This window comes from Neovison vison, chromosome 11 (genome assembly GCF_020171115.1).
Source record: "Neovison vison isolate M4711 chromosome 11, ASM_NN_V1, whole genome shotgun sequence".
In the NCBI taxonomy this organism is placed as follows: Eukaryota; Metazoa; Chordata; class Mammalia; order Carnivora; family Mustelidae; genus Neogale; species Neogale vison.
Window position 1 is genome coordinate 139,015,754 of NC_058101.1, and position 25,513 is coordinate 139,041,266.

At 39.0% G+C, this 25,513-nt stretch overlaps 1 protein-coding gene across 2 annotated transcripts in view; it reads left to right on the forward strand.

Annotated features, from left to right (window-relative positions):
- Positions 1-18,673, forward strand: part of PALLD (palladin, cytoskeletal associated protein) — a 387,801-nt gene extending 369,128 nt beyond the window's left edge. For both annotated transcript variants that reach the window (XM_044224820.1, XM_044224821.1), the window contains 6 exons: positions 5,672-5,766; positions 7,925-8,057; positions 11,531-11,738; positions 14,490-14,655; positions 15,184-15,317; positions 16,478-18,673. In XM_044224820.1, coding sequence (XP_044080755.1) covers positions 5,672-5,766; positions 7,925-8,057; positions 11,531-11,738; positions 14,490-14,655; positions 15,184-15,317; positions 16,478-16,650 — 909 coding nt within the window. In that variant the 3' untranslated portion in view covers positions 16,651-18,673. The remainder of the gene's footprint in view (positions 1-5,671; positions 5,767-7,924; positions 8,058-11,530; positions 11,739-14,489; positions 14,656-15,183; positions 15,318-16,477) is intronic.
- The last annotated feature ends 6,840 nt before the right edge of the window (positions 18,674-25,513 follow it).

Below are 25,513 nucleotides of genomic sequence, written 5' to 3' on the forward strand. Positions count from 1 at the left end.
TTCAGAAGCAGGTATACGCAGATATGCCAGATGGAGGTTTTGTGGGCTGTCACCTAAAAATTGGAACAGACTACACTACCCATTAGAAAGATAAGAGGTATTTAAACCATGACAAACAGACCTTTTTTTTTTTTTTTTAGATTTATTTATTTGATAGAGATCACAAGTAGGCAGAGAGGCAGGCAGAGAGAGAGGAGGAAGCAGGCTCCCCACTGAGCAGGGAGTCCGACGCGGGGCTTGATCCCAGGACCCTGAGATCATGACCCGAGCCGAAGGCAGAGGCTTTAACCCACTGAGCCACCCAGGCGCCCCCAGACCTTTTTTTTTTTAACCTAATACTTGATGTAAGTTATCATTTGTGGCTTCCAGGAATACCATAATAGAAATGTTTAACAGTTTTGTTTTTGTTTTTGTTTTTTTTTAAAGATTTTATGTATTTATTTGACAGAGAGAAATCACAAGTAGATGGAGAGGCAGGCAAAGAGAAAGAGGGAAGCAGGCTCCCTGCCGAGCAGAGAGCCCGACGTTGGACTCGATCCCAGGACCCTGAGATCATGACCTGAGCCGAAGGCAGCGGCTTAACCCACTGAGCCACCCAGGCGCCCTGTTTAACAGTTTTAATTTAAACTCTGTGTTACTGGATATTAAAGTATTTTGCCATTCTTGTAATTTGTGAATTAAAACATGATTTGAGGGGCACCTGGATGGCTCAGGTCATGATCTCAGGGTCCTGGGATAGGGCTCTTCATCTAGCTTCCCGCTCAGTGGGGAATCTGCTTGTCCCTCTGTCCCTCCCTCCCCACTCATGCTCACTCATGCCCAGTGACCCTCTCTTTCTCACGCTCCTAAATAAATCTTTTTTTTAAAAAAATATGATTTAAAGAAGCATGATATAAAAGTCAAAGCTGAATTTTTTAGGATACATTAATCCTAAAAGTGTAACATACAGTCAAAAAAAAAAAAAAAAAACTTGAGTCCCTGGTCCTTGATGCCCTTTGGTTACCTTAAACTTTTTTCACATTTTAAATGTATTTGGTTTGAAAGGGAGACAACTCCATCTATTTTTTCTGGTACACTGTAATGTACATGATGTGAAATGACCAAGGGAAAGAGGAAAAGGCTGGAGTGGAAAAATGAGTTCAGTAATGAAACACAGACGGCAGAGCTTTCCTGAGCAGTGGAAAGTAATTACAGAGAGCAGCCAAGAGAAAGGGTGAGAACCAAGGAAAGAGAGAATACCAAAGTTCAGCAGAATATTTTATAGAATATTTTTCCACCTGGGTTCATCTTTTGGGAATAAGAAACACATTAGATATTGCTGACTGCATCCAAATTCGACTTGGGATGGAACACACAGCCCTGAACATGCACTGGCCACCGTGTGTCACAATCAGTGTGTGCTGTGAGGGCAGTTCCTGAGGGACCGAAGCAGTCACATAGCTGAGTGAAATAATGAGTGATTATGCAGCACTCCACCACACAGAATGCCAAAATGAGGATCACAAATGTAGGTTTAGACTCTGATCCTATCTTGAAGACACAACTAAATCTAAACATGAATGTTTTACTTTGTTTTGTTGTGTTGCTAAGTTACTCTGTGCTGCACTTGGAGTTTGGCAGGGCGATTTTGCAACTTGATGTTTCCTCATTTTGCATTATGTATACAAGTGGCAAACTTTTATAAAGACCTGTGTGCCACAGTTAAATTTCATAAGCTAGGAAATATAAATGTTATTTCCATATTATATAAATAATTGGCCTTGCATGAAGCATAAATAATCTTTACAAGCTGGATGTTTAAAACATAATTCTTCACTTTAAGAATTCAAACTTACTACTTGTTCTATGGCTTTAAACTCTGTGGATTTGTTTAGAATAGAAAAGTAACACACAGCTGAGTTAAATTTAAGAAGTGGGTTTGCTTGTGTTTTGTTGTAGCATTAGGAGGTTTCCTGGCTCATTTCAAACTTCAAACATTCACTTCCATTCTTCCTTCACGTGTTAATAATAAAGTAGATTGAAATGAGAAAGTTAAAAGCAAAGGCAACAGCACTAATGTGCATCAGAGCCTAGTCAAAACGATTACTAGGATTAATTGGCACATTAGCATGATTAAAATTTTGTATGACCGTCATAAGACGTCCAGACTTAAAAATCTGAACTTTAAGTTGTGTATATCTTTTCAAAAGTGTTTCACTGAATTCTGGGGGTCCCCCCCCAATAAAAAATCAAAATTATACAACTTGCTAGTTTAGAAAGCTTTCTAAATGCTCCTGGTCATTTACTGGTTAGTAATGTATATTTAGCCAATATCACTATATTATCAAACAAATAGTTCTGCCTCCTGAAGATCATGCCTTTCCCTTTTATGCTTAGAAGTGAAACGTGTAGGAGTTAAAAAGGTAACAAACAGTGACATATTCCTTTTTCTTAAATTTGCGTAAAGATATTCTGTGCCAATATTTGTGTATGTGGTTCTAGGCAGCAGCAGTAAAAATGAAAACATTGTAGAAATGTGTAATCTTTGAAGAGCAGTATGCCAATCCCTTTGACCCTATTTTTTGGAGAGGGAAGAGGAGTCAGATTTATCTAAACTAAGCAGAGTCTAATGGTTAGAGTTGAGGAGGACCTTTTCTCCTACGCGTCAATTGCAGCTATTACATAATGAACATAGTGAATATACCAGTGTGCCTGACACCTTTCAAGCAATAGCATACATTTTTCCTTTGGAGTAAATTATATCCTAATACCAAAAGAGAGAAAGAAAGAAAACCCCACTGCATATGAAAAAAAAAATTGTTTTTAAAACAAGTCTAAGGGATGCTTCATGTGCATCTGGTTGTTACTATAATTATGTCGATATTCAGAGCTATTGTAACATTTTGAATGTTTACTATGTGCAAAACACAAGACTAAATATTTTACACCTATTAACTCATTTAATCTTCATAAGAACCCATGCAAGATTGATTAACTATATGGTCCTATTTTATAGATAAGGAAACTCACTTACGAGGTTAAATTACCTGCCTAATGTCACTCAGCTAAAAGCGACGGACCTGGTTTAAACACCTAGACTGACTCTAGAGCTAAGGAGGGTCATCAAAGGTAATTAGGGCTTATCCCAGCGTTAAGACCATTGAGAGGCAGGGGAGACAGTCATTAAAAGAGGCATTTGAAGGAATCAAAAAAGGAGGTAAGAGCATACTCAGGCAAGGTTAACCACTTGGGTGAAATTTACTGGAGTAAATCTGACACCAACCAAGGTGTCAGGACCCCTAAAAATTATCTTGTGCATATCTGTGCACACATGTCCAGTAAAACCATACCCATAATGAGTAGTGATAATTTATATCATCAAGATCTATTTGATATTTGGAAGATAAAGACCATCTTAGGTTGTATCATTGAAACTTTACAACATCTGTGTGAGACAGATACAGTGCCCTGGTTTTTATAGAAGAAGAAACAAAGGCTTCAACAAATTTGGTTATTTGCCTCCAAAGTCTTAGGGAAGTCAAAACTCAAGTCCAGATTAGAGAAAAATTTTTTATCTGCTTCCCCAAATTCAAGGTTAAAGGCTGAATTTAACTTACATCTTTTTCTAACCACAGAAATGATTAGTTGATGTTAACTTCCCTCGTGGATCTTCTGGGTTTTAAACCACAAGAAAAAATCTTCCAAATTATATAAATCTATTTTAATCTATCTAGATTATTTAATCTATCTAGATTAAAATTATTTTCTTAAGTAGCAAAGCAAATAGTAAGGAAGCCATATCCCATATCACTAGAATTTTGAAGCTATTTGTGTGAAACAAAACATAAGATTCCCCTGTCTTTAGCCCCCAAAAGACTCATGGATCTTACATGTTCACTTGTTAAAGCAGCTGCTATGATGCATCAGTTGGGTAATTTAACAGGGGTCTCCCAAACAAGTCAAGTCTAGATTTTTTTGTAGCCGGCATTTAGACAGGCTAGATGAAATTAATTTCCAGATTTCAGGCTAGCTTAGGGGGACTTCCAAGTGTTGCCAAGAGCTTAGCATGAGAAAATATACATCATGTGGCCTGAACTTTAGATAGAACAAATCTAAATTAGAAATGTTCCCCCTCATAATGGTATACTTTGTGTGTCCTTGGAAATTTCAAGAAAGGCAGTGTTTAAATATGACCTCAATAGCAAATACTGTGAATGCTAGAAGAGGTTACATATTTAATGGGATAAGACTACTTCAGTTTTGTTTCTTTACGACCTCCTCTTTCTATTCGACAGTTCCCAATTGTTTTGTCTGTGTTACAGCACTATGTGTCTTTGCCTTTTTGGAGTGGTTAAGGCCCCTTTTCGGAGTGGTTAAGGCCCCAAAGAAGTCCAGGCCAGGGGGAGACTGTACAGCCCTCCCAACTGGATTCCTGCCCATCACCAAATGCTGCTATGGGGTTTCTCTGTGTCCCCTCCACCACCGTGCTCCCTTACCCCAGTTCACGCTCAGGTGGAACTCAGCAGTTCCTCAAAACATACAGAACAGTTGTGCTTCTGCTACTTGTCTATACTGGAAACTTGGCAAAATGAGAGTTATTGGTAAATTTAGACTATAAGTGCACCTGAGGGCAGCTCATCTACTGTGAGCTAGAAATCCCTAAGTCTCATCATTAATAACCTGCGTCTCAGTTTTCCTCTCTTGCTGTTCCCTCTGGCCATCATCAGAATTTAGACATACAACTGCTCATCTCCTGGGATATAAGAGGAGAAAATCATCTATTTTGCTGCTTTGCTAGTAATAGGGGAAAAAAATAAAAGAAGGGGCTAAAACAAAATGCCAGAGTAACAATGGTGATTTATTCATATCATCTGAGTCCTCTATTACTTTTGTCTATCCTAGGACAGCATTTATATCAGTTTTCAATTTAAGAGATAAAACCTGAGAGATAAAATATAGCTTTTCATTAGAAAGGCCCACATCATATGACCCACATATTTTAAATACCTCATTACTTCTGGTTTTTAAATCATGACTATGCTCCTTTCATAGGAGCATGGTAACCTGTAGTCATTTACTCTCCTTGTTGTCCCCATGCGTACATCTCATGTAATGTTCATTTCATCATGCTAGCATCTCTTTTAATACATGGATTTTAGAAGGAATACTACTAACATTTAATATACTAACACTTAATATATGTTAGTATATTTAATATATATGTATTACAAAAGATGTGTCAGAAAACTAAAATCATCTCGTTTGATTTCAGAATTAGCTACAGCCAATAGGTATTTGACCATGATCATGGAATCACTGCAAGACAATTAATGTCCTTCTGCTATGTTTTATAATTCAACCTCATGTGTTAGGGAGACTGCAGCAGATTATAACTAATTCAGTAAGGGCTGTCATTTTAAATTCCATTCTAGATAGAATAGGAAAGTTTTTTTTTAGTGGTTCAAAGAAAGACCTAGTCACCCAGTTCTTTAAATGGAGTTTACTGATGAGGTTACTGATGAGTTTAACTCAGGGAAAGAACATTTCTGAGAGGGACTGGTGTCATTACTAATATGGCACATCGGTTTGTTAAGAACTGATGTCTTGTAGAGAATAGGACAATAAACATGGTGCGTAGTGGTTAGCTGTTTTGCATGGCAAGTCATGTCTTTTCCTGCTGTCTCTCTGCCAGGGCCGCATCAGTTGTACTGGACGCCTAATGGTACAGGCCGTCAACCAAAGAGGTCGCAGCCCCCGATCTCCCTCAGGCCATCCTCATGTCAGAAGGTATGTCACACATTCCTTCCTGTAGGTGTTACTGCTATTTCTTTTTGTTATTACTACAGATTCAACACTATTAGAATCATGGTATGACCACAAAACAGTGAACACAGAAGACAGAAGAATGCAAATATGGTCTTAAGGTGTACACACTGCTTGGGTCCTTGATTATTCTGCTCCGTTCTGATTCAGAAAAGGGAAAGAAACAAACAGTTGGTAAGGTCACTGGGCCCAGGTAGATACACTATCACTAATGTGTTACATAGGACCCAGTTTGTATATGAAGAAATCAAAGCGCAACACATTTAAATGGCAGGCACCTGAACATGAAAATACTAGTAAATGGTCCACAAACATTCAAAACCAAAAGTCTCCAGCCAGCAGCTGTCTAGCCGTGACAAATTACTGCCACTAGATTTCTTAAAATCTGCTAATTTGCTAATGTTCACTTTTTAGTCACTTAGTTCAAAACAGTTTAGATGATAATTTTGTAGCTAAGAAGTTCCCTATTTTAAATGCTCAGTAAGTACTTGCTAACAATAGAGTGTGCTTTCTATTCCGAATTGCCCTGAGCTTATGCAAGGATGCTGATGGAATAATACTAGGCAGGGACGAGAAAAGGGTATCGCTTCCTAGTAACATATTTGCACTTAAGAAACTATGGTAAGTCACCTTGTCTGTTGTCTTGGGCCCTGTTTAGATATTTTACAGAGCCTGTTTCAGTAGCCCTGACTGTAAACTGCAGGCCACAGATGCTAAGTTAGGCTCACAGAAGGTCAGCCAGAAACACTGAGGAAGCACCAAGCCAGTGCTCTGTCTGCACCTCACGTGACTGGACACACAGCCCTTTGTGCAGCACTTTGGAAGATAGTTCTGATACTAAACACATGGGGGCTTAATACTCTAACTTGTTTGTTCACAAGAACCAAGGATTGTGTGTATGGCTATAAACATAATGTGTTTAGTAGCAGATCCATTCTCTTGCATTGTTTTCTTCTGCTTTTCTTGTGTCTTTAGTACTTTTAAGCTTTTCCATGTGTCCGTGTCTCCTAGAAAAGCATTCTGCTCAGAAATTAGATCTGTACTTGAACAGTAACCTATATAATTGGTATTATAGTTGGTATATAATTGGTATATAGTTGGTAATTATTAGCCTGTTATATTGATCTTTCATTTGTTCTACTCTGACTTTTTCTAGTTAAATGTTTTTACACTTCTCTTCTAGTGATTAGTGACAGAATTTATGTTCGATATCTTGTTCCTTCCTTATATCTTCCCTGCAATTACTTTAAAATGGTGTTGTTCTGAAAGGTGCATCTAGCAACATATTCAAAAGCAAGAGAGAGGGCGCCTGGGTGGCTCAGTGGGTTAAGCCACTGCCTTCGGCTCAGGTCATGATCTCAGTTTCCTGGGATCGAGTCCCACATCGGGCTCTCTGCTCAGCAGGGAAGCCTGCTTCCTCCTCTCTCTCTCTCTCTGCCTGCCTCTCTGCCTACTTGTGATCTCTCTCTGTCGAATAAATAAATAAATAATCTTTAAAAAAAAAAAAAAAAGCAAGAGAGATGCATAAAATCTGGGAGATCTGCACAATTTTATTTTAAAGATAAAAACTATAATTTGTTTTCTTGGTTTATATTTAAGGAATTTTGCTTCTCGGCCTTTTGGCTAAGATCAAGTGAAAGATGAAATTTTTACAAAATAATAAATTTTAATTTCCTAAAAATTTCAAATCACGGTGGAAAGTTATACTTTTTGTTGGAAAAGATTTGGTAATAAATGAGCAACAGGTGCTGCTGTTTCTCATACAGCTTTCAAAAATACTTATTTAAGAAAAAAATAGGTAAATATAGAGTATTTCACTTTTTCCCATCTCTTTTATGATTTATATTAGCTTTAAGGATTAGGATAGAATTATTTAAGTTTTCCAAAAGGCAGACTATTAATTTCATAATTAAACTTTCAAATAAAACAAGATTTTGCTGGCTTTTCTGACTTTATGTGTGAACTTTAGGAGTAGAAATCAGATAAAGAAATTGTATTATTACTCTATGTATTATTAAAAATATCAAGAACCTGATAATAACTTCTATCTCCCTCTCTCCCCCTGCCCCATTGTGCCTTCCTTTCCTTCCATCTTTCTGTTTATTTTCTGTCTTGTCCTAAGGCCTCGTTCTAGATCAAGGGACAGTGGAGATGAAAATGAACCAATTCAAGAACGATTCTTCAGACCTCACTTCTTGCAGGCTCCTGGAGATCTAACAGTTCAAGAAGGAAAGCTCTGCAGAATGGATTGTAAGGTAAGAGTGTGTTAATGCCTGCAAATCTCTTCTCTCTCTCTTTCCCCGCTTACTGCCATTTCTCTTGAGTTCCTTTTAAGGAAATTACGTAAGGTGTACATCTTTAAAATGTTTCCAGGGGCACCTGGGTGGCTCAGTGGGTTAAAGCCTCTGCCTTTGGCTCGGGTCATGATCCCAGGGTTCTGGGATCGAGCCCCGAGTCGGGCTCTCTGCTCAGTGAGGAGCCTGCTTCCCCTCTCTCTCTGCCTGCCTCTCTGCCTACCTGTGATCTCTGTCTGTCAGATAAATAAATAAAATCTTTAAAAAAATAATGTTTTCAGCTTACAAGGAAAAAAAAGGAGTGACATATACTGGATGTTTATATACTGTTTTGTCATTCTTTTCCTTTACATTGAAATTTTTATTAAATGTATTCCTTATTTAGAACTGCACATACCATACCGTACAGTCACTGAGAGGTTTTTTCCCTTTAAGTTTACCATTTTGTTGAAGTGATAAAAGTGTTCAATCTGTCATGTCCTAATAATTAATTCATTTATTTTCGTTCTTTTTTCATATAAATTTTGTAGCCATGTATCTACTCTCTTATTCCTCCCATTCAAAGAGCACTTAGAGAGACATCCTCTCTTCCTCATTTCACAGCAGGGCTGCTTAACCCAGGGCCTTTGGGTAGGCAGGTTTCACTAGGTGTTGAGTTCTGCAGCTGCATACAAAATTACGTGTATGATACAGCTTTCATCAATTTCTCAAAGGAGCTCAAGGCCGTAAATGTTAAATAACCACTGCTATGAATTTGGTTTTGGTTTTTTTGCCCCATTATCTAGTGATCCTAAATTTTAGTTCTTTTTTTTTTTTTTTTTTAGATTTTATTTTATTTATTTGAGAGAGAGAGACAGTGAGAGAGAGCATGAGTGAGGAGAAGGTCAGAGGGAGAAGCAGACTCCCCATGGAGCTGGGAGCCTGATGTGGGACTCGATCCCGGGACTTCAGGATCACGCCCTGAGCCGGAGGCAGTCGTTTAACCAACTGCGCCACCCAGGCGTCCCCTAAATTTTAGTTCTTAAATATGGATAAGGTTTTTAAAATTTGGGCTCCCTCTGCTGGTTTTCTCTGGGATTGAAGAACACAAATACATGATGGTTGGAGGATTAAATCTGGGCTTACAGAAATTTATATTTTAAAAACAGTACTCTTGGGGCACCTGGGTGGCTCAGTAGGTTAAGTTTTGCCTTTGGCTTGGGTCATGATCCCAGGGTCCTGGAATCGAGCCCAGGGTCATTCTGCTTACTCAGCGACGAGCCTGCTTTTCCCTCCTCCTCTGCCTGCCATTCCCCTTGCTTGTGCACTCTCTAATAAATAAAGTCTTAAAGAAAAAAAAAAGTACTCTTAACAAAAGTATTTTATTTTCCAACATAATTCTTTTTATAGTATAAGCACAAAAATTGAGTTTCGGCATATATGTATTTATTTTTGGTCTATAATTAAGAATCCATACAAACCACCTATAAAATGACATTGGAGTCAACAGGGGAAATTTTATTTTAGATTATTAGATGATACCAAGGGATATTATGCTATGTACAAAAAGCACCTTAAAAATTACATTTTTTAGGGGCACCTGGGTGGCTCAGTGGGTTAAAGCCTCTGCCTTCAGCTCAGGTCATGATCCCAGGGTCCTGGATTGAGCCCCACATCGGGCTCTCTGCTTTACAGGGAGCCTGCTTCCTCCTCTCTCTCTCTCTCTATCTCTCTCTCTCTCTTTCTGCCTACTTGTGATCTCTGTCAAATAAATAAATCAATCTTTTTTTTTAATTACATTTTTTAGGAAAAAATTGTCAATATAAGCTTTAAGAAGAAAAGAAAATCATGAAAATAAGCCTTTCACTAAAGCAACAGATAGACTCCCCCCACCCCCAAAAACCATTCCCCTGTCTTTTAACCTGTTAGGTACGTTCCTAGATGCTGACTACCCTTGACTTGGTACTAAGTTCAAATAACTAATCCAACTTTGATAGTAACAAATCTGCTCATCTGCCTCCTCCCAATTCGTATCAGCTGAGAGCATGCTTCTGTTCAAGGTATGATCTGCTTACAATGACCTTAGATTCCTGAAACCAGGCTTGCTTTCTTTACACAATCAGAAGGGCTGGAATTCAAATCAGGGTAGAAAAACCCAGCCTTTTCCCTTTGCTTGAATGTGATTAAGTCTGTCCACTGGCATATGTGCACTGTGAATTAGGTGGGCTGAGTGTACAGCGCCTTGAACAATTCTCCTCCTGCACACACCCTTGGCCTTGGCCAGGATCTAATCTAGCAAGGTGGGAACAAACAGTGCCACTTCATTTCTTTAAACCCGGGAAAGGCCTAGAGCCTGACCAGAGAGAGGTGTGCATTCCCTCTTCCTCCTTACCACCTCTAGTGATCTCCAAATAGGTGAAGCAGTGAATGTGGAGAGCTGGGGGAGAGCCCGTACACAGAGGGGAGGACAGAGAGGCTGACCTTCTCAACAGCCAAGCTAACTACTACTGTCTTTGTTTCCAACATGTCTTCATCCTTTTAACCAGTAATTTTACTTATTTTTTTCTCCCTTAAATTCTCAAGACCTTTGTTACATGTATGGAGAGAGGCATCTTGTAGGTAATATAAATGAGAATCACACAACAAGAATGGAATTTGGCAGAGCTGGGTTTTCTAAAGAATTACAGTCCAACTGACATCTTTTTGTATGAGATTTCCTACTAGTAAATTTGGGATGGCGGTTGGGGGGGGAGCTTTCCTTAATGGTGTTTTTCTTCCCTTTCACAATCAAGGGCAAAACTATAAAGAGCTGACAGATGGCAACCATCCCTACCCTTCACAGCACAATGTGTTATTAGCAATTAAATGTGCTTTTTAATCTGATCTCTGGTCAACACAACTGTCGTGGTCTCAGGATTTTATGTTTCCATTGTGATGCTAATTTGTTGAGATGGCTTTCTGGGTAATTTCATATTGCTCTTGTTACTTAGTTTCAAGGATTATAAAATAGTAATAATAGCTCTGTGTGCTGATGGATGCATTAACTGATGTCTCCATAGCTATGGCAACCCTCTGATAACAAGCTTTATAGCGTATACCTGCCAGTTGAGTAAGCATTGTTGTTACTGTGGTTGGACATCTTTTCTCAGAGAGCTCAGAGCCCTGTGCTGACATCATCCCTGGAATCTTTATGACCCTGGTGAGGTAAGACAAGAACAGAAATCTTTAAAATCCGCATTTTACTTTTCTCTGGGTTGCTCTACAAGGGACGTTTAGAACTAACGCCATGATTGCTTAAGAAGCCATTGAAAGGTTTAAGCAAAAGAACAACACAAGCTGACACTAAAAGCCATCTCTTGTATTACCAAAGGAGGAATTTATGGTGGTTTCTTAGCTATTAGTGATTTCATTTTGTTTCAGTATTACAGAAATTTGTATGTTCCTTTCTGGTTTAGGTCAGTGGGTTACCAACCCCAGATCTAAGCTGGCAACTAGATGGAAAACCTATACGCCCCGACAGTGCTCACAAGATGCTCGTGCGTGAGAATGGGGTGCACTCCCTGATCATAGAGCCAGTGACCTCACGAGATGCCGGCATCTACACGTGTATAGCCACCAATCGAGCAGGACAAAACTCATTCAGCCTGGAGCTTGTGGTTGCTGGTAAGCAAGTCTGTGAATTTTTTTCTCTCAGAATGAATTATCAGATTCAAAAATGTAAATTAACCCTACATTATTAACCAATATGGAAAATAAATCAAACTGCTGAAAAAACAGATTGTATCATCAACACAGCCAATTAGGACATAAGGCTTATTAGCAAATCAGAAACATTAGGGTTTTTTTTTCAGTGTAGCCATCATTATCTTTCCTATCTCCCATTAACCTGGCCGAGAGAGGAGTTTAGCAGCTGTTCTGAGTCATTCTATTCTCATGTGTGTTGGCCTCCTAAGTTACATAGAGAAAGAGCAATGGTATCACGGATTCCAGAACCAAACTTGATATATACAAGAATTTGCTCATGGGGTGGCTGGATGGCTCAGCGGGTTAAAGCCTCTGTCTTTGGCTCAGGTCATGATTGCAAGGTCCTAGGATTGAGCCCTACATCACGCTCCCTACTCAGCAGAGCCTGCTTCCTCCTCTGTCTGTCTCTGCCTGCCTCTCTGCCTACTTATGATCTCTGTCAAATAAATAAATAAATAATCCTTATTAAAAAAAAAAAAAAGGGAATTTGCTCATGCATAAAGTTCTGCCTACTTTTTAAAGTAATGTGCAGTGGTGTCAAAATTTAGAAATTTGAAATGTTGTTATCTACCCCAAGTGTCATGGTCAAATTCAGATTTGCTTTTTAATGAATTATAATTTTAGGTAAATTTTGTAAAATTATTATAATGTATAAAATCTTACCCTTAGATAAGGAAGGTTTATAACACCCTTAGAAGCTGAGCATAAGTAAGAGTCTATTAACTGTTCTCTTTTTAAAAAGAATGTTTATTACTTATACCTTTGTTTGCAGCTGGTCCTCACAAAAGCCCTCAAAGATAACTGGAGCAAATTTCCCTCATTTTACAGGTGTGGAAGCTAGAGTAAGTGACTTTCCCTGGGCCCTATTCTGTAAAGTGAGGGACAGAGGCCAGTACTCCCAGTACTCCTCCCCACACTGAGCCACTGCTCTCTCAGGAAATAGAGTAGCTGTAAGAATAAAGTGCAGGAGGTCCTGGCTAAAATCCTAGATAACGATTCTAATAAAAGTACCAGGACATTTTTACACATTACTGTCAGATACCCAGGCTGTTGTGTTGTGTGTTAACCATGCTTTCAAATTTTACATCAGGTATTCGATATTCTTACACAACTAGGATCAATTTCATCCAACCCACTAAACATCCCTCTTTCAGCTAAAACTGTTCAACATTCTGCTGTCGACTGTTCCCTTCAATCCTATCTTCCCTTCAGGACTGAGACGTGAAGGTCTGAGAGACCCAGGCATCTTTGGTCTGTGCTCAGTCAGCACTTGCACTGGAAAGGGGGCAGAGGGCACAGTAATTAGAAGCCTCACATCTTTGGCATCAACTCTCAGTTCCAAGCCCAGCTCTCCTGTATTAGCTGTCTTTTGGCAAATAGAGAAGATCTCTGCAGCTCGGTTCCCCCATATGTAAGATAGGGGCCATAAGGTGTCACAGAGTGTTTGTAAGGACTGTGTCATTTTATAAGGTTTAAATTGTAGGAAGCTCTGCATCACCACCAGCATAGCAGTGCTCCAAAATGGTGGGTGTGAGTCAACTGGAGATTGCTTTGACACTGAGGTTCACTTTATACCCTTTATGCTCTCCTCAAAACTGGGGCCCAGAAAGAATATTGAGGTCTGTTCCCACTTCCTCCAAAATAGGCTGGGTCAGGAAACCATGTGAAATACAATAAAAGTGTAATCCTCTACCTCATGCAAACTCATAGAGAGTCTTAGGTATCTGAAATTTTCAGGAGTAGTTTTTATCTTCTTCACCTGTTTCTCCCCTGGTTGTTTTGCTTTGATATATCTGACACTCCAAAGGAGAGGGTGATGGGTAAAGACATCCTCAAATGCATTATTGATAGCTCAGGAGAAAGTAATTAAACTTGATTCTTTCTCTGAAGTTGTTTCCACCACAGATGTATGAAAACGGTTTCCCATCAGATAGTAACATTCAGAGGGTTATTAACAAATAGTTCTGATATTTTTCAGACTGAGTAATAAAGTTGTCTTTTATGGCTTCCTTCCTTCAGGGTAATAAAAAGTCATCTTTTTATAGCTTCCTTCAAAGAATACAAATTGGAATTCGTAATTTATAAGATGTACATTCCTAGTTTACAAGTAACAACTGAAAGCTGCCAAATTTAGATAAAGATGTCTCCCCACTCTTTTCCTCCTTTAAATCCTATAGTATGTCTCACGTAAGCCAAGACTTACAAATCTTCAGTATCTCCATAGCAAACATTTCTGGCCACAAGGAGGGAGTCTAAGTGGCTCAAATTCCTAGAAATACTTGTTCTCCTCAGAGTCACTAGGTGGCAGTGGTTGGTAAAGGTTGTGAGTGCTCGGTGACATCATTAGGAGTGAAGCCATCCCAGATGCTAGCAAAGACTTAGGAGTGTCACGCAGCCTGTCAGACAGGCATTCTGTGGAGCAGATGGCCAGTAGACTGTGTGGGCCTGTCAGACTTGAATTAATTGATGAAATAAATGAGTGGAATGAAGCACAGGAACCTTTCTTGGTAAAAGTAATTTGGAGAGAGGACTAGCATCCTACCGCCTGAAGTGGAAAATGGTATCATAAAATAAAAGATACATTTAAACAATGTTTCAGAAAGCTTCTGAATTCTTTGTAGGGCTACCTTTGTGTACCACTGATCGATAATTCATCTCCTGTTTCCTTAGCTAAAGAAGCACACAAACCCCCTGTGTTTATCGAGAAGCTGCAAAACACAGGAGTTGCTGATGGATACCCAGTGCGACTGGAATGCCGTGTCTCAGGAGTGCCACCGCCTCAGATATTTTGGAAGAAAGAAAATGAATCACTCACTCACAGCACTGACCGAGTGAGGTGAGAATACACAATGCCTTAATCCACATCTGTTCAATAGGTCCTGAGGAAACATAAAGAGATGCACTTTATGTAGCACATAAATCTCTGTGAGAGTCACGCTATTGATGGTATCAAAGACAAAAATCACTCTTTACCCTCATGTATAATTAAGCTTCTGGAAGGAAGCTCTCTCGTTGTATGTGATAAACATTCTAACATAAATCTCAGGGGGATTTTTTGAGTGTTTACACCTAGAAGAAAAAATGAATTCATTTGTGTCCGTGGTGATACAGAAACTATTCAGTGGGTTTTGTAAAGGCCGATCCTCCACTAGAAATTAAGTGTGCACATTTATTCAACCTCTTGATGTCTGCTCTTCTCTCCCATTAACTTTAATGGGGCTAGCAGCCTTTCCAGAATAAGTATGACCCTATTATCTGCTACGTGCCCAATTCTGTTTCTAATGATCTAATTAAAAATGATGCTTCATGGCCAAAGCCACTTTTTAAAAATTTAGAACCCTAATGACTTTATCCATTTCTCCAGCATGCACCAGGATAATCATGGCTACATCTGCCTGCTCATTCAGGGAGCTACAAAAGAAGACGCTGGGTGGTACACGGTATCAGCCAAGAATGAAGCCGGGATTGTGTCCTGTACCGCCAGGCTGGATGTTTACAGTGAGTGCCACTTCATCTCCTCTCACTGCAGTTACTCAGTAAATCATGAAAAAGCAGACATCTGGACAGCCAATCATACTACTTTTTATATAAGCTTATAAACAACTGCAGAGTTTTATTGGCCTGAAATTTCATATTGCTCTTTCTCTTTCTATTTATAGTTTCTCAACATTAATAGTGAACTACACCAGGAGAACAAATACCCAAGTATCATTCAGGAACTTTGCATTATTAGCAAAATATGCATGTTGATTTCTCTTACGTTGGCTAGTCAGTTGTGGCTTCCTTACGCAAGCATCCATAGGAGTTAACAGTAGGCAAAGGCATAACCACGTTTTTCACATTTTCTTGTTACTGTGTTCTGCAAATGACTGCCTTTTAACATTTCTTGTTATATCCTACCACAGTGTCTTACTGCACTCTAAATGTGTGTACCATTGATCCGGAATGCATCTTTTCTGTGGCTTAGCGCTTTTCTCTTTAATATACCTTAAGCAGCTCAGCAGTAGTTTTGTGACTGTGTATATGTATTTGTGTACGTGCATTTTAAAGAAACTTGTTTCTGAATTCACAGACTAGAACAGTAGCATTATGTGATCTATTGACATAAAGAAAACCACTAGAAAAAAATTAAGAACTGATAGTAAATTTTACCCCTTGTTGAATAGGAAATAATTTTGTGAGGTTCTTCAGGTATTGAGTGACCTCAACCTTCCCTCCTGCCCACTTCTTTCCAATTGACTAGTGCTGAACCATCCATCCTGAGTACCTAACTACTGTAATTATTATGACATTTGTACATTTTGTGCTTTGAAGATGTTTTTTAAAGAGGGAGAGAGGTGAGAATTAGGAAGCTGAGCGACTGTTTTTGAAGGACTTCCTATGCTGCAGTAAGTATTAACTTTAAAAGAAACTACACTTCTTTACTACCTAGCTGTACAGTCCCACTACCCTGGACAGAAAGTAAATTTGCAATATATGAGGAAAATTCGCAAAACTGTGCTTGCATTGCATTTTAGGATTTCTACCATGCTAAAGAACATGTGCCTGGTATATATGAAAAAACATTCTGTATTTACTTGAAACATTTAAGTGCTTTCCAGGACATCTTGAGGGTTTTTTCTTAAATCTTTTTTTTTTTTTTTCCTTTTCTATTGTAGCCCAGTGGCATCAGCAGCCACAGAGCACCAAGCCAAAAAAAGTACGGCCCTCAGCCAGTCGCTATGCAGCACTTTCAGACCAGGGACTAGACATCAAAGCAGCCTTCCAACCCGAAGCCAGCCCATCTCACCTGACACTGAATACCGGCTTGGTAGAAAGTGAGGACCTGTAATCCAACATTCTTGTTAACGCTGAAACACTGAAACAGTCGCCATTGCCTTGAACAACATATTCCTTTGTCACATTATGTAAAGGGCAAAACATACCTTTGACTATAAGAAATAAACACCAAAATAATACTTTTCCTACTTGATATACCAAACTTAGAGTTTCAGTAGGTGATGCTCATAGAAATGTACACATTGCACAGAAAATCTTCATTCATCATCCAACTTAAAACTTGTGGAATCTCTGTGATGAAAGTGATCTGAAATGCCAAAATGCTAATGGAAATCAGCTGTTCAAAGGTAACCAGAATTTGTATTCTCCATAGTGCCTTAAACACTAGCTGTAGGTGCTACACAGCATGACAGTGTGGAATGCTTAACAGGAGGCAAATGTACCGCAAATAATACTAAAATGTTTCTAAGTGGGCAGTGTGTTCAGACAGCTACAGTGAACCAAGTGCAATATATAGGAATGAAAGGAAGAGGAAATGACAAATCCAAGTAAATGCCTTGTTTTTGCAAAATTGTTTTATATTAAATCATAAGGAAGGAATTACTGGCCTTAAATTTTATTAATATCGAGAGCTTTCTAACAAGGTTAATACCTTAGTTCTTAACCACCTTCTTTATGTGTAGTATTTTTTCATGCTACCTTGGTAGGAAGCTTACTTACAAACCATATTAAAAGGCTAACTTAATTATAAATAATATAAAGTATTCCAAATACAGCAGAACTGTATTACAGTCCATTCCACAAAAGACATCCAAATCACCAAAATGACCAAGGCATATAGTATTCAGCGGAAAGAGGGGTCTGGAAGGAGTAGGAAGAATGAAGGAAAATGCCACCAGCACACTTGTATTCATTTAGATAAAAGTAGAAGAGGCAGGAGACATGGTGAAGGCCAGGCTCTTCTTTGGTTTTCAAACAGTAATCTAAAGTATAGGTAAAAAAAAAAACACTGCCATTCAAATGTCAGGGGATCTAGGGTCAGCTGGGAGATTGGAGCACATGTGCTATGGAAGTTCCAGTGTCTGAAGTCTGTGTAGTTGCTGAAGAGGTTAGGTGTGTTGAGCAAGTGGAAAATGGACCGAGACTGCAAGACTGGCATCAGTGAGGAAACTGCCTGTAAGAGCTAGTCTACTGGAGGAAAATGGAGACTTGGGAAAGACAAAACAGGTTTGTGCCACAATCAATTTTTTTCCAATGGCACCATGATATGGTGAATGGAAAATATGAGTTCACTTCCATGCTGCCATGCAACCTTGCCTTAAGAAGGTGCTAGGTTCCGGGTAGTCTGTAAAGGCATCTCTGCAAAGACTGATTTTTGAATGCATGTGATCCTGCAACAGCTAGACTGACCTGATTCTGACCAGACTTGATGGTTTTAAGTCGGAACCAATAAACTTTAAAAAGGAGGAAAAAAACAATTTGGCCTGATATTATATTATAAAACATGAGGTTTTAATGGTACTTTGCTATGAAAAGAAAACACTGTATTCCTTATGCAAAACACATATATCTTTCATTATTTATAATAAAAATGTTGAACTGTCTTAGCTCAGTTAATGCAATATATAGTATTTTTTAAAATAATTTTATATCTGTGTACCACCCCATATATTTCATATTACTGCTTCACATGTACAGCTTTCTACTTCTTTGTAAGAACACCAACCAACCAAGTTTTAAATGACTAATAGGCTTGATCACTGGGTGGCAGATGTTCTTTGCAGAGTAGTGCAAGTTTCTTTGACCACACTTGTATGCATTGCTAATATGGAATTTAAGATACCATACAAAGTCTTTCATGGACCTAGCTATATCGTAGAATGATGACTTAACATCCTATCTTACTTGCCAAATTTTTCTGAATGTGACTGTTTGCTAATTTGCTGGGTTTGGGATTGAGTAGCATTATTTGCCACCTTTTATGTTGTATTTATAAAAAAGTACTATCATACTACTATTTGGATTGTTGTGCTGGTGTAATGTGGATTTAACATCAATAAATATTTAACAAATAATAGTTGCAATTTTGTGAAGCAAAATACTCCATTGTTTTAGTTTTCTGTTGCTTATGTCATAAATTAGTATAAACTTAGCTCACAGGTCTATAGGTCAGAAGGGCTAGGTTCTGCACTCTGAGTCTTACTAGGCTAACATCAGCACATCCACTGAACTACATTCTCATCTGGAGCTCTTCCAAGTTCAAGGAGTTGTGACAAAATTTATCTCCTTGCAGTTGTAGGCTAGAGGCCTCAATGTAATCTGTTGGCTAGGGGGGCACTCTCAACTCCTACAGGCCATCTGCATTCCTTGCCATGTCATCCCCTCCATCTTCAAGACCAGCCAAGAGAATCTCCCTCAGAATGGATCCTTCTCATGCCTTGATCTTGTCAGAGGCCCAGCCCATTCTAAGGGATCACATGATTAGGTCAAGCCCAAGGGAATACCCCTCTTTCTTAAATGACCTGATTTTTTTTTTAATATAATTAAAATCTCTCCAAAGCAACATCTAAATTTGTGTTTGATTGGATAACTGAGAGAAGGTGTGTGTACACCAGGAGGTGGGAATACTGGGAGCCATCTTAGAATTCTGCCTATATGCATGTAAATAATGTTGGTTCCTGTGATGCCCTATGGGGAAAGTATACTGTGACCCCAAACCATATGCCATCTCTTGACATCTATGAAATTAAATAGAGCTCTGGTTCAAGATGGATGACAGGATCCTGAACCCACCTCCTCCCACAGACACACCAAATCAACAACATACATAACAATTTCTTCTAAAAGAAACCCCAAAACTAACCGACTGATTGCTACACATTAGGTGAATGAGACAACCCACATCAAACACATGTAAGAGGCAATCTTGCCCTAAATGCCGCCCCTGACACAGTAACCTACAATCAAGAGGGAACTCAAAATCCCAGACTTCAGCCACGGGATCAAAGGATTTGAACACATGAGCACCCCAACTTTTTTTAAAGATTTTATTAGTACCCCCAACTCTTAAGACCTGCACCCGAAAGACAAGCCCCAAGAATATCTAGCTTCACAAGCTAGTGGGGCCTACAGCCACAAGACCACAAGGCTATAACAATCTGACAAATAGTCCTTAAAGGCTCCAACAGGGTCACCCACCCTAGGGACCAGTCTTTCTATGAAAGAAGCCTATTTGCTTATCTTAAAGCATCAGCCTGAGTGGTAGGCGCCTAATTTAATAAACATCCAGGGGTATACTGAAATAATCTGAAGACTAAGGCTGCTGAGTACCAACCATCTCTAAGCTCACCCTCTGCCTCGCTCTGGGTCATTAGTATTTCCAGAAAGAAGCTTGTGCAAATGTCTGGCACCCTGGTTTTTGCAGCTGCCGCCCAGGAGATACCTCTTGATTGCCTGGCTATGGTGGCTAGTGGAGGCAGATCCCTGTAACAGTGACTGTAAGAGAAAAACAGTTCTTAACCACCTATAGCCCAAGAGCGGAACAGGGGCAGAATGTAACACAGTCTTCCTGGAAGAGAGGACTATTTGCTTATCCTTACAGATGTAGCCTGAGCGGCAGGCTTCTAATGAAACACACATCTAAGGGCCAACTTTAATCCTCTCCAGAGACCTCCAAGGCCAGGCACTATCTTGACACTCTCCCTCTGCCTCACTCCAGGTTGCTGGCATCTTCCCAAGAGGAACCTGTGCACATGTCTGAGGCCCTGGTTTGTGCATGTTGCCCAGCCGACACCCCTTGACAGCCTGGCTCTGGGGCCAGAGGATTTATGTTCATGAGTCCCATAAGACTAGTGAGAAACGGTTCTTAACCAGCTATTCCCAATATATAACCCCTAAGACTCCCCAGCCAAGACACAAAAGAGAGCACACTGAAAAGCACTGCCAGTCTCTCTGTGAAAGGGACAATTAGCTTGTCTTCATAGCTGTGCCCTGAGGGGAGGCTTGTAATTAAAGACACTACCAGAGGCTGACTACAGTCTCCTCCAGAGACCAGAAAGGCCACCACTGCACATCTTCAAGCTCTCCCTCCGCCCTACCTCAGTTCACCAGTTATTTTCAAGAAAGGAGCGTGTATCTACATCTGGTACTCCTGCTTTCCCAGCTTCTTTCCAGAGAGCATATCCCTTGACAGCCTGGCCCTACTGGCCAACAGGGTTTGTGTTCATGGGCTCAACAGAATAGTGGCAAACAAAGAAACAGCTCTTAACTGGCTATTCAGTTCAGTATTCAGCGCAGAAGCAGCAGATATGCTCTAGTCCCAGTCTTCCCCCAAAAGAGATATATCTGCATACTTTAAATGTTGCTAAGAATATGGCTTTCAAACAGCCTAAATCTAGGTGCTAACTGAGCTTCTCCGGTTAGCACAATGACAGGTCTTGGCACAGCCTCAACTACCAGGAGCCACTAAGGATGAAGTAGGCTGCTTGGACAATAACAAAGGTTTGAGCTAAGACTGGGTTGGACAATAAAATTCATCTCCTACACAAGGCTACTCCTTCAAGACTGGGAGAGGTGGCTATTTTATCCAATGCATAAAAACCAGGAGTGTCAAGGAAAATGAACAAACACAGAAATACATTCTAAAGGAAAGAACAAGATAAAACATCAGAAAAAAAGACCTTAATATAATGGAATTAAGTGACTTACCTATTAAGAGTTCAAATAACATTCATAAAGATGCTCACCAAGCTCAGGAAAAGAATGAATGAAAAAAGTATAAACTTCCATAAAGAGAAAGAAAATATGAGTCAGTACAGGAAAGAGAAGTCACAGAGCTGAAGAATACAATAACTGAGCTGAAAAATATAATAGAGAGGCTTAACAGCAGACTAGAGAGAAAAAATTGGAGAAGATGATGGGGAAAAAGAGTAGATGAAGAAAAAAGGATCGGTAAACTTGAGGCTAGAGCACAGGAACATGTTCAATTATGGCAGCAAAAAGAAAAATGAAGAGTGAAGATAGCTTATGGGACTCATGAGACAACATCAAGCTGATCAACATCTGCAGTATAGGCGTCTCAGGGGGAAAAAAAGAGAGGAGTCAGAAAATTTACTTCAAGAACTAAGAGCTGAAAACTTCCCTAACTTGGAAAGGGAAATAAACATCCAGATCCAAGAAGGCCATGAGTTCCAAAAAAGATGAACTCAAAGAGACCCACACCAAAACATATTATAACTGAACTGTCAAAAGTTAAAGACAAAAAAAAAAAAAATCTTAAAAGCAGCAAGAGAAAAAAAACTTGTTACATACAAGGGAAGTCCCATAAGACTATCAGATTTTTCAGCGAAAACTTGGCAGGCCAGAGAACTGGCATGATATATTCAAAGCGTTGAAAGGAAAAAAAAGTCTGATCAAAACCATACTACCCAGTTACCATTCAGAACTGAAAGAGGATAAAAGAGTTTTCCAGACAAAAGTTGAAGTCTGTCACCATTAAACCAACCTTACAAGAAAAGTTAAAGGGACTTTCTTAAGGTGAAAGGAAATGACACTAATTAGTGGCAGGAAAACATATGAAAGTATGAATTTCACTGTTATAGGTAAATAATAAAGGCAGTAGATTAATCACCTATAAAGCTAGAATGGGTTAAAAGACAAAAGGAATAAAATAACTGTAACAACAATAATTAGTTAAGGGACACACAAAATATAAAGCTAACATGAAAAACAAAATGGTGGGTAGAGTAAAAAAGTATGTGTGCAAATTTAAGGCAGCACATATACTAAAGTCCTTATCAACTTAAAGTAGACTTATCAACATAACTTGTATTATGTAAGCTATAAGCCTGATGGTACCCACAAAGCAGAAACCAATAGTAGACACATGAAAGCTAAAGGAATCTAAACATACTGCTATAGAAAATAATCAAATCACAAAGAAAAGGGGCAAGAGAAGGGAAAAAGCATTTCTAAACAATGAGAACAAATTAACAAAATGACAATTAGCACATGCCTATCAATAAATACTTTAAATGTAGAGACTAAATTATCCAATAAAAAGACACAGAGTGGCTGAAGAGATAAAAACCAAGACCTATCTTTTTTTTTTTTTAAGATTTTTTTATTCATTTATTTGACAGAGATCACAAGTAGGCAGAGAGGCAGGCAGAGAGAGAGGAGGAAGCAGGCTCCCCACTGAGCAGAGAGCCTGATGCTGGGCTAGATTCCAGGACACTGGGATCACGACCTGAGCTGAAGGCAGAGGCTTTAACCCACTGAGCCACCCAGGCTCCCCAACCAAGACGTATCTTACGCTTCCTACAGGAGACTCGCTTCAGATGTTAAGAACACACACACACACACTGAAAGTGAAGGGATAGAAAAAGATATTCCATGAAAATGGAAACCAAAGTAAAGGTGGGGTAGATAAAGTGTTTTCTCTGATAGCAGTTAAGATAGTAATGAGATAAAGAAGGTCATTATAAATAATAAAGGGGTCAGGGACACCTGGGTGGCTCAGTCAGTTAAGCCACTGCCTTTAGCTCAGGTCATGATCCCAGAATCCTGGGATCTACTCCCACATATAGTTCCTTGCTCTGCAGGGAGCCTTCTTCTCTCTCGCCTCTGCCTACCACTCTGCCTGCTTGTGCACTCTCACTCTCTCTCTCTCTCTCTGACAAATAAATAAATAAAATCTTTTAAAAAGGGGGGGGTCAAGCCAACAAGGGGATACAATATTTGCAAATATTTATGCATCCAACATAGAGCACCTAAAGATATAAAGTAAATATTAATGCAAACATAAAAGCAAATAGAAAACATATATTTGATCACAAAGGAGAAATATATAGCAATATAATAGCAAAGGACTCTAACACCCCACTTTCATCAGTGGATAGACCATACAGATGGAAAATTAATGAGGAAACAGTTGCCTTAAACAATACATTAGACCAGATGGACTTAACATATATACAGAACATTCTATCCAAAAGTAACAGAACACATTCTCCTCAGGGAACATTTTCCAGAGTGGATCACAGTTTAGGCCACAAAACAAGTCTTAATAAACTTAAGAAGATTAAAATAATATCAAGCATCTTTTCTGACCATAATGGTAAGAAACTAGAAACCAATCACGAAAAGGAAACTAGAAAATTCACAAGTACGTGGAGATTAAACAACAGGATACCAAACAGTCAATAGGTCAAAAAAGGAAATCTTAAAAGGGAAATCAAAAAATAATGTGACGAATGAAAATGGAAATATATCAAAACTTATCGAATGCAGCAAAAGCAGTTCTAAGAGAGAAATTCAGTGCTGGGAAAACTGGACCGGCACATGCAAAAGAATGAAATTGGACCAGTATCTTATATCATACATTAAAAAAATAAGTAATTCAAGATGGAATAAGACTTACATATAAGACATAAAAACTATAAGACTCCTAGAAGAAAACATTGGCAGAAAGCTTCTTGACATCAATCTTAGTGATGAATTTTTGGATCTAACACAAAAAAACAAAGGCAACAAAAGCAGAAATAAACAAATGGGACTACGTCAAATTACAAAGTTCCTGCATAGCAAAGGAAACCATCAATAAAATAAAAAGCAAACCCACTGAATGGTATTAAATACTTGCAAATGTTGTATCTGATAAAGGATTAACATCTAAAACATATAAGGAAGGAACTTCTACAACTCATCAGAAAAAAAAATCTTAAGAAATAGGCAGAGGGTCTGAAATAGACATTTTTCCAAAGAAGATACACATGGCCAAAAATACATAAAAAGATGCTCAACATTATTAATCATTAAGGAAATGAAAAGGACAATGAAATATTACCTCTTACCAGTCAGAATGACTATCATCAAAAAGAGTAGAAATAACGAGTGCTGGTGAGGATGTGGAGAAAAGGGAACACTAGTGCAGCTGGTGGGAATGTAAATTGATGCAGATGCTATGGAAAACAGTATGGAGGTTCCTCAAAAAATAAAAACAGAACTATCATATGATCCAGTAATTCCACTTCTGGGTACTTAACCAAAGGAAATGAAAACACTAACTCAAAAAGATATATGCAACCCTACGTTTCTTGCAGCATTATAGTAGTCAAGACATGGAAGCAACCTACGTGTGCACTAATGAATGAATGGATAAAGAAAATGTGGTATATATGGTAATGGAATATTATCCAGTCATAAAAAAGGAAATTTTGCCATCTGTAACAATACAGACAGATCTTTAGGGCATTATGCTAAGCGAAATAAGCAGACTAAGAAAGGCAAATACTATATGATTTTATGGAATTCAAAAAATAAAACCAAAATTAGTAGCAGGGGCTGGGAGTGAGCAAAATAGTGAAGGTGGTCAAAAGGTACACACTTCCAGTTATAAAATAAATAAGTCCTGGAATGTAGTATACAGCATGGTGATGCATATTTGAAAGTTGCTAAGAAACTCTCTTAGACTGTTGGTGGGAATGCAAGCTGGTGCAGCCACTCTGGAAAACAGTATGGAGGTTCCTCAAGATGTTAAGAACAGAGCTAGCTACCCTATGACCCAGCAATTGCACTACTGGGTATTTACCCTAAAGATACAGATGTAGTGAAAAGAAGGGGCACCTGCATCCTAATGTTCATAGCAGCAATGTCCACAAGAGCCAAACTATAGAAGGAACCGAGATGCCCTTCAACAGATGAATGGATAAAGATGTGGTCCATATATACAAGGGAATACTACTCAGCTGTCAGAAAGGATGACTACCCACCATTTGCATCAACGTGGATGGAAATGGAGGGGATTACGCTAAGTGAAATAAGTCAAGCAGAGAAAGACAATTATCATATGGTTTCACTCATGCGTGGAACATAAGGAACAGCATGGAGGACCACAGGGGAAGGGAGGGAAAACT